This window comes from Centruroides sculpturatus, unplaced genomic scaffold (genome assembly GCF_000671375.1).
Source record: "Centruroides sculpturatus isolate CEXI.00-Female unplaced genomic scaffold, Cexi_2.0 scaffold2223, whole genome shotgun sequence".
Lineage (NCBI taxonomy): Eukaryota > Metazoa > Arthropoda > Arachnida > Scorpiones > Buthidae > Centruroides > Centruroides sculpturatus.
This window is the reverse complement of record NW_019386419.1, coordinates 1-13,963: the sequence shown is the minus strand read 5'-3', so window position 1 is coordinate 13,963 and position 13,963 is coordinate 1. Positions and strand designations below refer to the sequence as shown.

The 13,963-nt window shown below is 31.8% G+C and overlaps 1 protein-coding gene across 1 annotated transcript in view; it reads left to right on the top strand.

The window, feature by feature from the left end:
• The window catches only part of LOC111614909 (probable ATP-dependent DNA helicase HFM1), a 19,926-nt gene extending 10,913 nt beyond the window's left edge, over positions 1-9,013 (top strand). The window contains exons 2-3 of the mRNA XM_023356281.1: positions 3,727-3,767; positions 8,713-9,013. Coding sequence (XP_023212049.1) covers positions 3,727-3,767; positions 8,713-8,917 — 246 coding nt within the window. The 3' untranslated portion in view covers positions 8,918-9,013. The remainder of the gene's footprint in view (positions 1-3,726; positions 3,768-8,712) is intronic.
• Positions 9,014-13,963: the final 4,950 nt, after the last annotated feature.

Genomic DNA, 13,963 nt, shown 5'->3' with positions numbered 1-13,963 from the left:
GCTCTCTCTGCACTAGTTGAAGCAGAACCATCTTTAACAGTTGATGAAATTGCGGAACGTTTAAATTCATCCCATGGAACTGTTCATAGACATCTACAACAAATCGGAAAAGTTTCAAAGCTAGGAAAATGGATACCACATGAACTGTCAATAGCTAACCAACAACAACATGTAAACATTTGCACGTCTCTTTTATCCCACATTACTTTGGAACCTTTTCTTGATCGGCTGGTTACTGGAGACAAAGAATGGATCTTCTATAATAATGTGACGAGAAAAAGACAATGGACAGATCGCAACAAGCAGCCAAAACCGGCTGCAAAAGGTGGGTTGCATCCAAAAAAATTCTTTTGTCTGTTTGGTGGGATATGTCAAGTGTAATTCACTTTGAGCTGTTAGAACCTAATCAAACAATTACAGCTCAAATGTATTGTGATCAATTAGAGTGTTTAAATGAAAAAAATTGACCGTCATTAGTGAACAGAAAGCAGGTTCTCTTGCAACATGACAATGCCAGACCACATGCTGCAAAAATAACTATAGAGAAACTCAAAAGCTTCAACTGCAAAATTTTACCTTATCCACCATATTTGCCAGATATTGCTCCCAGTGATTATCATCTTTTTTGGAGTTTGCAGAATTTTTAGAAGGGAATACTTTTGAGGATGAGAATAATGTAAAAAAGGCTATTTCTGAATATTTCGATTCAAAACCGAAATCATTTTACAAAAATGGGATTAAAAAGCTACCATCAAGATGGCAAGAAATTGTACAAAATAATGGTGAATACATTATAGATTGAAATAAGATTTAATTAAAATTATTTGTTGCTTTTTTTGTAGATAAAAATACGCATGAACTTATGGACTGACCTGATAGCAATTTAGCGTTTTATAGATCAACATGAACGTCCTCATTATTCGCATATGTTGCTAGTGCCGTTGTGGTCAACTTTTTTCTTATCAAGTATTCATGTTCTTTCATCCTCACAGGGAGACCTCTTGCGGTTGCTCCAATGTATGTTAAAGCATGGTTAACCCGATGATCTTGAAGAGGAACCGCATAAACCCTGGAGAGTTAGAATCTTCTAGGATAAAGGCCTTTGCAATGCAACATGGATACCCGTCCTCTTTGGTCAAGCATCTCATAAACCAATATGTAAATAGGAGGGAGAGGAATATGCCACAAGATGAACAGATGAGGGTTATCACATACAACAAAACATTTTCTAATATATATAGAGAGATTGCAAAAACTACTAAAATACACCTAGCATATCGATGCTCTCCTACAGTTTTTTTTCTTATCAGAAATGACAAAAACCGTATAGAAGATTCTAACTTTCCAGGGGTTTATGCAGTTCCTCTTCAAGATCATCGAGTTAACCATGCTTTAACATACATTGGAGCAACCGCAAGAGGTCTCCCCGTGAGGATGAAAGAACATGAATACTTGATAAGAAAAAAGCTGATTACAACATCACTAGCAACATATGCGAATAATGAGGACGTTCATGTTGATCTACAAAATGCTAAATTGCTACACAAAATATCAGATAATACACAACCTTGAATTGCTGGAGATATATAAGGCAATTAGAAAAGGGGTCGGTATTAATTTCAAAGAAACCGATACGCTTTCTGCAGCATGGCGCACCATATTTGAATTAGATCTCAACGATTGAAACACGCATCAAAGATATTTTAAATTACGGAGGATATTTATGTCATGATCTACGTGAAATCAATTATTTATTCTGATATGTTTTAAATATTTTACATATTTTCAACTTTAACGCAACGTATTCAAATTACTTAGTTAAACAGAACTTTCAAAAATATTCTATTCTTCTAGCCGTTAGTTCGATATCGTCAATACCTGAGGATGTCTATTACATATAGATGAAAACATTTGTAGAAAAAATTTTTCTGGTTGGTTATGAACTGGTAATGGTTTATTTGGTGAGTGTTATATAATTAAGTATCCAGTTTTTTGAAATACAACAAATTTGTTAATTTATTAAACATTTTTTAGTTGAGAAATTTTTCAGTACAGTCGACCCCCCCTATAACATGGTAGATACGTTCCAAGTTTTATGAATCCAACTTCTAGGAGTCCAGCCAATCACAGCCCGGCACGTATGCAGTTTATGGACTATGGCTGTTTGAAAGGTTTCTTCCATAAAATTAATCGATTCTAGACTAATTCTACTCAACATTTCCAAAATACGTATAATTTTTTGGGAATAATCCATATAAACTATGCTATAAACAAAAAATTGTAGGATTACTTACCAAGTATGCACCGTTCGACTACGCTGTTGCTTAAGCTTGTTTTCGTCACGGAGATTGTCATCAAATGGTGCTCGCGTGCTTCCTGATAAATTATTTTTTTTGCGAAAAATTTGCTGAACTTTGGAGACATCATTAATATAAATATAATTTTTATGGACGTTAAATAGTAAATGGTTTTTGGTAGGTCCGCTGCTTGTTCAAACTCAACGGTTTGTGCAATCCTGGCGCAACACGAGTCAGCGATGACGTTTTATTGAATTATAGGAGTTTTTTTAGCATGTTTGTACGAATACTGTCGCAATTTTTTTCGCCGTGATTAAGGAATCCGAATTATAGGAACATGTGTTATAGGGGGTCGACTGTATTTATGTAAAACTGTATATTTCAAATTTTTTTAGGTATTGAAAATATAAAATTATATTATTTGAATGCAATGGTGTCATTAGGGTTGGTGATCTCATTTTGTACCAGATCATGTAGAATTCTTAGTAATGTGTTTTATATGTACTAATGTTAACTCATAAATCCTAATTCTTGTATATTACTGAATGTAATGGCAATAACGTAAACAACTAGAAAAATTAAAATTACATCTTTAAATTACAACATGATTTGCACAGCCTACATTTATTTATTTATTATTATTTTTAATTGTATTATATTTGTAAAATGTAATTTGTAAAAATGTAAGAGAATCAGTCAGAAAAGTGTTAATTTCTATAAATTATTTATTGAATATCCTATTTTCATACATTAAATTAAAAATTCTAAAAACAGAACAAATTTACTTCAAGTACTTTTGTTGAAAATCAATGAAATTATTTAAGTAAAAATATTTTTCTAAATATTTTAATATAAAATCTAAACAAATAACATTGTCAGTAAAATAATTCAAAGTACAAGCGTGATGTGTGTACAATAATTTTCAATATTAAAATTGTAAATTTGTATATTTTGAGATTGTAAAGGAATAATTTTCAAGCATCTAAGAGAGAAGCAGTAGTAAATAAGTGTAAGTACTAATAAATTGATAGAAACATCATGATCAATGTTTATATAATAATACTTATATACAGCAATATCTTTTCTCATACTTCTATTCTATTGTTATAGAGAGGAAATTTGAAAGGTTGTCTTCTTTTATTTATTTTAAATCACTGTTTTCCTTTGGCCATAAAAATGCATAAACTATTCTTGAAGAATTCAATCAGTACTTAAGCATTGGGAAAAAATTGAGAGCATAATGGAGCTGTTTTGACAGCTGACATATATATTTTCATTCTTGTTTATGAAAACAATTTTAATTTAAATTTTCAGTTATTTTAAATGACCTTATGCTGATTTAATATATCTTAATATTTTCAACATTTATTGTTATATATTTATGGTTCTTTAACAAATTTTATTTAATATTTACATTATTAATTCTTAGATTACATCTTGGCTTTCTCAAGGAAATGGAGTTACATATAAGTAAGTGATCAATAACAGAGAAGTTTGTATTTGACTAAATATCAATTTATCTAATATATTTAATTATTAATTGATATTGTTAAGTCATTATAACTAAACTTTTAAATTTATTTGTATAATTATAGATACACTTTTCTGTTTTTTCTGTTTTTGCTTTATTGGATATCAAAGACAATACAATAGAAAGGTTAAAGGGCCACACTCATAGGTATAGCCCAGAAAAAGATGAAACGGAAGGAAGATGTGAAGTTGAAGGGGTGAGAGGGAAGAGGAACGTAAAGTGAGATAGGAAAGAGGAAAAAGAGATTACATAGGAATTGGGGCACTGGCAACACAATTATAATAAAGAAGCACATTATGAAGAGTTGAAAAGCAAGACGTATGACGAATAGTTGCCCAAGCAGATAGTATGATGACAAAACTCTGTGGAAGTGATAAAGTACCAGATTACAGATGGGAGGCTGAACAACAAGGGCACAGCAATAAATCTGGAATGGCTAGTGTGACAATTAGTCTAGCACATTGATGCTATGGGCAAAGTCCCCAAAGGTACTGTGGATGGTCTTGTTATTTACAAAAGTCTTGAGCTCGCAGGGCCAATGAATCCCTTCAGTGAGAACAGTATTAATGAGACTCCTCCTTTGAGAAGTATAATGAGGACAGTAATAAATAATATGGAATGGTTCCTACATCTCGTTGAGAGAGCAAGTGCACTGTCCATTGCCCTTGGCAAGTGTCTTTGTCCATTGCCATTATGGAGAACTGCAAGAGGTAACTTTAGAAGTTACCTCTTGCAGTTCTCCATAAGGTCAAAGTTACCGGTCAACAATTGAGTAAGATGGAAGGAGGAGAGCAGATACTTGTTGTCCCTTCTGATAATAGCATTGGGAATAAACTTGTGGGTTAACCTACCTGTGGAGCTGGCATTCCACCTTTCCTGCCAGTACTTCCAGCAGGCCAGACTAATCTGATTGGAGAACCAGGTGGGAGGAACATTGCTGTAAGTGCAGTGGTTGCACCTATCAGGGGTGGAGCAAGCCAATAGATTTGCCCTCTCATTCCCAGGGATACTAGAATGACCCTTCACCCAAATAAAATTGAAGTCTATATCCTTCATGAGTAGAAGAAGGGTTTGGACAGTTTCACTGACAATGGGGAGTTTTATGTTGAGGTTTTTAAGTTGAAGGAGGGCAACTCTACTATCTGTAAGAATGGTTGCTTTATTGTATACCTAGAGTTGGCATTATTTTTGATTCATCTTAGCGCATTCCTGATAGCCAGTGATTCTGCTTGGTTAGCCATACAGTGGGGAGCCAGCATATACTGGGCCTGATAGACATTTATGTTGTTGTAGACCACCATGTTGGAGGAGCCCACCCCCTATCCGACTTAGAGCCATCTGTATAGATACAAAGGCCAGTGGGGACACAGGAACTGTCCATGAAGAAAAGATGATCAATGGTGAAATTGGGATGTAAGACAAAAAATATCTCACTTAACATCTAGTACTCTTGGGTCTCTCAGCCCATCTTTAGTGATACCCAAGACAATTGTAACAAAAGTGCAGCATGAATTCTGATACGCTTTGTCAATCCATACCATCTGCCAACTCCACCTATCTACTGCTAGATAGATTATGCAACAGGCTTACTGTCTTTTCCTCTCACTAAAAAATAAGTACTCACTTTATAAACATTTTAAATTTCTCCTTTAATTTCTTATTTACCTCAAAAATCTCCTGTTAGTCCTTTAACTTGGGAAAAACATATTTCCTAAATCTAAAAACTTCCCTAATCAGATAATTTTTTGTTTTTGATTTTCCAGCAAGCAGAGAGACAGAGAAGTGTACGCATTAATATCATTGGAGAGATTAATGAATTGATTGGTATGATTATAATTAAAAATTGTATAGTTGTCATGAAAATAACTTCATAATTTTTAGTGAATTATTTAGGTATGTTTTTCAATACAAATTTCTATTGAACTTTTCTTAATACTTGTAAAATTAATCACATAAAAATGAAATTAATTCCAACCAACAAAGATTGAATACAGTTGATGAAACTTAATTCAATTCCTGTATATAAAAATTTTAATTTGAAATTAAAGTAATAATTTTATTTATTCATAGTAAGGATGCATCCCCATTATTGGTGGTACCTACAGAATTTCTTAATTCTGTACAAAAACACAAATACAAATTATAATAAAAAATAAATTAATTTTGTTTCTTTGTACTATCTTGGTTATTATTTTTTATGTAATAATATCAATAAATTAAGCATTTTCTATATTAAATAAAAGTTTCTTGCTTAATAACATAAAAGAAATCCCTTTCATCTCAATACATTCTAAAAAACTATAAAATAGAAATTAAATGTCTTGAAGAATTTAGAGTTTGACAGTATTACAATTATCTTTTATATCTAGTATAAGTTTTAACTGTTAAGTAATTACAATGCATTCTTAATTGTGTGTAAAGTTTCTTTACCTTAAACAGGAGTTTAATACTCAAATAATTTGTTATTACTGGATAATTTAACAATTATTTATAATAAGCATAATATTTAAATCTTGTAATGCTTGTGCATCTTTCAATATAGAATTAGTTACACTAGTTACTATCCATTAACAAACTAATTTAAAATCTAAAATCTTTATCACTAATCCTAAATAATAGTGAATTTACTCCATACTTAGATAACATTGTTTCAATCTCTGCATACTAATTTATTATCCCTTCTTTGTTTTATTATACCTTATTGCATATCCAGATATTTGATGCTCTAATTGAAATAACTTATATAAAAACATTAATTACAATGACTCAAACTTTTNAAGACTATTGTATCGTTATAAATTATTTTTTTATTTTGTACGAACAAAATAGATATATTGAAAAATATAAAAACAATAAAAAATTATACTTCAGAAGTTAATTTAGTATCAAAAACGTAAAATATTTGAGTAGCCCGAGACATAGCCAAAGATTACAGCACCACAGTACTGGCGAAAATTTAAATTTGCCGACTGGAATTCTTTCGGATGATTGACGTTTCGGATGATTGACTTTCGGATAATCGATGCTCTACTGTATTATTATAAATATTTCATTTGCTAATTTTTCACCTTAATGAAAAATAACTACTTTTGATTTATAATAATTTATAACTTGCTGTTTCTACAATATTCAGATACTATATTTATCTTCCTATGTAAAGCTGCCTGTTTGGCACTATCAAAACATCTACAGAATTTATAATATATATTACTTAATTTTTACATCATCATTGCAGCTTCAACTCTTATAAAAAAAAAAAGTGGAAAATTATGTATCATAACATTAAATAAGACAATAAGGATTTTCCTTAAAGCAATCCATATTATATTGCTATTGATTTATACTAATAAGTATTCAATTGTTGCATTATATAATCTAAATAAAGTATTAACAATCTTAACAAATTTCAGGTAAAAATAATTTTTAACTTTGTCACATTAATGTTTTATTTAAACTTTACCAAATGCCTTCTCTAAGTTCAAAAATAATACATATAACTTTTGCCTTTTTTTAAAAATTGATATTCAATTGTTGCTTTAAATGCAAAAAGTTTGAATTGAATATATTATTAATACTTTTATCCATAAATGAAAACTAGAATTTTGATGTAAATTGATATTTTTTACAACAATTAACAAAATATTTTGCTTAAATGTTTCCTGAACACAAATAACAAACCATTAAGTCTGTAATTTGATGTGCTCAATTTTTTATTTTTCTTATACATTCTAAACATTACATAATTTCAACTGTCAAGTATTTCAACATTGTTATAATGTATTGAAATCCCTTATTCAATTCTCCTAATTGGAGAATTGAATAAGGGATTTCAAGGATGGCAGCAAGTTCAAAAAACCAACTGGAACATTATTTTCTCCAGGAGGCAGATTTAATTTTCATTTTAATAATTAATTTTTCTAAAATTTCTGCTTTAAAGTTTATGTAATAAAATATGATTTTTTTTGTAATTTCTTTGCTTATTTCTGTTTGCTCTAAAACATTTTAGGCTCTACCATTTATTTTTAAATCTTTGCTTATCCTCCTTAACTATAGTATCAAAAATTTTATTATACAAATTTTCATTCCCATCATTATCACCATCAACACAAAACATTACTTTCTTCTTCCCTTGGATGCTTATATAAATAAAACATTTTGTTTTGTATTATAATCTTGAATTCTTCTCATAAGTAGAAAAAGAAATGGTCTTATTTATCTCCCTGAAGTAATTTGAAGATAAAATGAGAAGACTACTAAATTTTTATTTGATAATTTAAAAAAATATTTGATATAAATTTCAATATTAAATTAATAAATACTTTTTAACTTGACAAGTTAATGAATTTTTGCAGCAATTAATTTGCTGAATTTGCAGCAAAAACTCAGTATAAGTATTATATTATGCATAGATGAAATTTTATCTTGAATTTTCTACAATTGCAGATTCATGTAATTAATTTTTTCTTATCAATATAACCAATTGAATAACTTAATAAGTTGACAAGAAAGATTATTAATGACAAAAATTAAAATTATTAAGTAATTGTTATTAGCAGTAATTTGTATAACATTGTATGATATGAAGCGATATATTATCTAGCACTGTTAATAATATAATTTTTATTAAAACATTTTAATAATCATACTCTTTTAATTTTACAAAGTTGTTTTTTTAATGATTTTTATATTATAGCATACTTAATTTTTATTTTTTCATACTTTTTACATTTTATCTGAATAAATAAGTTAATTGTATTTTTTCTAGTTGAAACAATCTTTTTAAGAATACTTTTTTTCAAATCAGATTTTAAGTATTCTTTTAATTATTTTTTTAATACTGTAGTATTAATTTGATTAAATTTTATTTTATTATTATTAATTTAGAATGAATGATGATTTAAGGCCAGTAAAATTAAAAAGAATTGTTCTTGGATATCCCTTTCATAATGGAATTTCAGAATTTAAGTTTGACATTTTACTTAGTTATAGATTAGGAAATGTTATTAATACATATTCAGAAAGAAAACCTACTCTTGTTGTAAGTAAAAATATAAATCATTTATATAGTAGTTATTTTTATTCAATGTGATTGAATGATTTCTTGTACATACATAGACACTCTGTGAAAAAACTATAGATTTCCTCTCTACTCAAAAATTATATGTGAACTATAGAGAGGAAATGTATAGTTTACATATAACTTTTTGTCTGTTATTGAGGAAAATCTTAACATTTGCACATTTTTCATATTAATGCTACAAAATGTTTCAGTTAACTATATTGATTATTATTATGCAAATTTGCTTTGTAAATTCATTATAAAATACAGATGTAATAGTTTTAGACTGTTAATTACAATTATCTGTTCAGTGGCTACAATCAATGGTATGCCATGACATTTCATGATAGAGAAGCTGTGCCAGCCCTAGATAAGATAAGTATAAAGTTAAGTAGAGTGCTGTCTGTTCAAGACAGACTTAGCCCTATAGTAAGGAAAAGAAGTGAGAAGAAAAGTAAAAGTAACTAGATTAAGAAAAAAAAGGAGGGGAAGGAAGGCAAGTGTCGGATTCCATGGGCATCAGCACCGCATTTATTACAAAGAGAAATAGGTACATAAATTGGCTACATTGCCTAATATACATTACAGTATTTACATACTAATTGATCCTGATATATTTATAGAGTACAAATGGTTACAATAGTTTATACACCAATCAGGTTACAGAATAAACAAAAAAATTTTTTAGTAGTTTTACAGAAAACAGCAACTTGGTTACATGGCTAAAAGATACAATATTAAACTTAATTATCAATTTACATTTTAAATACAAATATTAAAACAAGAGGTTACCATGGTTACAATTCCTTATAAAAACATAGTTTTCAAAGATGAATTTAATATTTTAGATACAGACAAAATGGCTACCATGACTAATAACAATGTGAGCATTACAAAATGGGCAATTATATTACAAAAGGGAAAACAAGTGGCTGCAATGCCTAGCAGAGAAACAGTATTTACATGGTGGTCTGTTCATTTTAGGATCCATCTTTGCTATTGGTGAAACTTTCATCACTGATATCCTCACTTGTATTGTTTTCAGAATCAGGTAGGCTATTCCTTGTCTGTGATTGTTTACTGCTTTGTAAAGGGATTACTAGTTTCCCAGTATTTTTGATGAATTCAGTGAGATGATGCAAGAGGTCCTTGTTGTTGAATAGGTCATTTTCCTGTGGAGGCCAAGTCATTCCCCTCATTATGCATTTCCTGTAAAGCTGCTGCCATATATCTTCATGTAAAGTACTAATTTTATTTTATCGGATTGCTCTACAACAATTCTAGTATCAGAGCCTTTACCTAACGGGTACTTTACGCGGGTTCGCGTTTGTTAGTTGCCAGGCCTGGACTTTTCGCGTGCACCGAAGTAAATTAAGGACAAGTTAGTCAAAATTCAAAAAATATTTAATAAAGATTCTAGAAAAACTATTTACAATATTTTGATGATATGAAACCCTTGTTTGTACAATTACAAACAATTACAAATATATACAATTACAAATATATACAAATTATTGTATATATTTACAATATATACAACAATCAACAAATTTATTCAATCAAATCAAATCCAAAAGTCAACCCGACAAAATTAAATTTTATTCTAACTTAGAACTATTCCCCTTGGAATTCCGACAAAAATTCAATCTTTAACTTAGGTACAGAATTTCTTATAACTATAAATCCTAACTGTCACCTCAATTATACTAGGAACCTTTTTCTCAACTTAAGACTTTTCCTATTCCTCGATCCACAAATCGAATACTGCAATTGCCTTGGACTATTTCCTGTTGGATACCTCGTTCACTGCTACTAGCACACCAATGCTTATTCCTTGCAGGAGCTCACCTCTCCCGTCTTCACTTGAGCTATGCTATTTATAGTCTGAGGTGATGTCACAGTTTCTAAGTGAGACACTCCCCTCATTTACATACTTACACGTAACCTTCACTTTTTTCTTGTTTCTCTGGTAGCTTAATTTCCGACAATACTTTGTTAACCTTTTACAGTCGATTGTTGAACAATTATTGGGATGTTTCCTTTAAGGTTTAACAAGTTCCTAACAGTCTGTGGGGTCTGTACGATCAATAATAAAATCTCACAATTTTATTATTGATCGTATAGGGCTCTTGTATGAGGAGTATGTCTGCATCTAGTTTATTGGCGTTTTCAGTTAGCAATGAGCTTACTGCTTTGCTTTTCTGTAAATTAATTTGTAAGATTCTCATGCTTCGGCTGTTTGTATCAGTTGCAATATTGTCGGAAAGGTTGTACACTTGTCTCAGAGTGTTGTTGCTGCTCTTTTGAGTGGCAAAATTGGTGGTTAGACTGAATGGGTGGTTATCCAGAGTATGATATTGTTGACAGTGACTATATTCCATAATTTGTTTGCTTGATTGTCTGTGTCTTCATTTTGATAGTTTGGGAGCACTGTAAATTGAAAGCATTATGTCTGGTGTCATACCTCTGGTAGTCTGGGAGTTCTTTATTAATTGCCTTACAGTTGGTGCAGCATGGGGGGTGATATAATCTTTGGCAGTCACGAAACCTATGTGCCTTCACACAGTGGCTGCATTTTTGTTTCTGTAGGCAGCTGGTGGAGAGTTGATTATATCTGCAGCACTGATAACATCTTACCAGCGGGATATAATCATTCATGTAGATGTTTGCCCATGACATTGCTGTGTGTTTAGTCCTGATGAAGATGTCCCTTATTTGTGGGGTGGTCAAAAGAACCACATGCCTACAGTTTTCTTTCGTTTTTTTATTTAGGATGGGGTGCTAACCCATGTCAAGCTGTTATAGTCTTCTTGTTTTACTGCTTTCAATATGTGAGTTGCAGATTTTTTCGGGCCTCTTAAAAATCTAAATTTTCTGTTAATTATCTTTGGAAAAAACCTGAAGAATTTGAACTAGATTGGATTTCACTGATTGTAATAACAACTAGCTTACACTTAAGTGTGAAGAATGCACCGTCATTTACTGTTGTTGACGATGACGGTGAATTGCCTGGTGTGTGAACTGCCTGGAAGGTTGGAGGTCTCCCTTTTCAGCGACAGGTCATTAAACCTGCTCACTGTCAAGATGGCTTAAATGCTTCTTCCCTTTTTAGCGGTAACTGGGTTACATTGTTCGGATTGAGTGGAGGAGGGAGGAGTGCCGTTGGTAAGGTGACAGGTGATATACGAGTAAACTGAGGACACCAATTTAACAAGGAAACAACGATTTATTAGCTATCTACATAGACGGTACAATAACTATTATCGAGGGAAATTTCTGAGTCCTTAAAACACGAAGGGCCGAGAGAGAGTTCACAAAAATTTGTTCCATAACTCTTTAGGTAGATACGTCTTTGGAGGAAATTATATTTTTCTCTTTGAGAAAATAATAGACGTAGGACACAATATTATGAGGATATGAGATTCGTAGGATATGAGATTCGTAGGACACAGTATTAAAGTGATGGCAGATGAACGACTCCCTCGAGAAGGGGAAGGAAGTGGCTTTTATAGTTTTGTTGTGGGAGAATGGTCATGTGACCAATTGTTGTGAGGTAAAAGATATGCGGATGGGTCAAAGTTGTCCCCAGGCCCATGCTAACTATCAACTTTGAAGTTGGAATGTGGGATTGTTTTCGAAATGGACGGATGTTTACTTTGAAAGAAAGGGGAGATTGGAATTTTTCCCTTTTTTTAAGTTAGGTTTTATTTTAGAATTTAAAGGAAAATTTAATTGGGGGTTTAGAAAAATGTGGGATATTAATCGGAAAATTCGGTAAAAATTCCGGATTTCACATGTGTCAGCTCTTTTGCGACAAGGATATAAAAAGGGAGACCACTGGAAGCTCGGGAGTTTGCTCACATAGGTTATATTGGGTCATAGTGATTTCACATCTCCCACATCGGTAGAAGACATCGACCAAGCCCAACTCTAGCATAAAGAACTGTTGTCACCACATATAGTACTTGGAGGTAATTATTTTGATCCAGCGAACTCTCTCTCTACGCATGTAGGAATAGTTGTTAGGGTAAACCTTTTAGAGAAAGGATAGATTGTATAATCGCCATAAGCATACTTATGTTATCCACATTTATTCTTAGATGTAGCCAACCTATTGTAACCTTTTTTATTGCTTAGTTAGTTATATAATAAATGCTTGTTTAGTTTTAAACCTGTCTCATGTCAATTAAAGACGCCTGCCTACTTACCAACGCACTCCCCACTCGATTTGCCCTCCTAGCCATCCAACGATTCCAAGATCGGATTTCATCAACCCGTGCAGAGTAAGTGGTCATTTGGGGATTTACCAGTGAGCTACTGCTAATCTCACAAATAGTTTGTTTTGGCTGTAGATTATTGGAATTATATCTGACTCATCTATTGAATTAGGAACATTTGTGAGGATGATCCTAGGCCGCCTTCCTTCGGAAATTATACTTTGTACGTTTTCAGATATATCAGGGATATCCTTGATAGCCTTTGCCAGGACCTCAGCCTCTTTCTGAGTATCTGTCCGAAAGCAAATTCCATCTCTTTTGACCTGTTTTACTTTTTTAATTTTTATTTTTAATTTCTTGGGCTCTATTTTTTGTTTAATATCATTTTCAATTTTCCTCATGTCAGTTGAGTTTCCTTCCTTGTCTGTTTTAGGGTACAGTAGAAGCGCAGAACTGCCTCCTGTTCCTTCATTATTTATTTTCTGAGCTAGGGAGCGAGAGATTGCCTTAGTGGTCAAGCTTGGACGTATACTTGGGTCTTTACGGAGAATATCAGCATAGGTCGGTTCAGTGTGGCAGGACGCCAATGGCATAGTTTGTTTTTGTTTGGATCTAACCTCTTTTAGAATTCCATGAAGTTGTTTAAAAGATGAGAAAAGCTGTGTCACTTTTTCCCTGATCTCACGACGTTCTTCACTTTTCAAGTGTATTCGATACGATTCTGGTAAAAGGCCCAAAATTGTCACTAACTGTTCGTTGGCCTCACCAAAGATAGTGTCTTCGAGCGCGTTGGTAAGCACCTGAGATTCAGGTTCAGTATTCATTGTGGGGACTTGGCACAACACAGAACAGTCAGTTA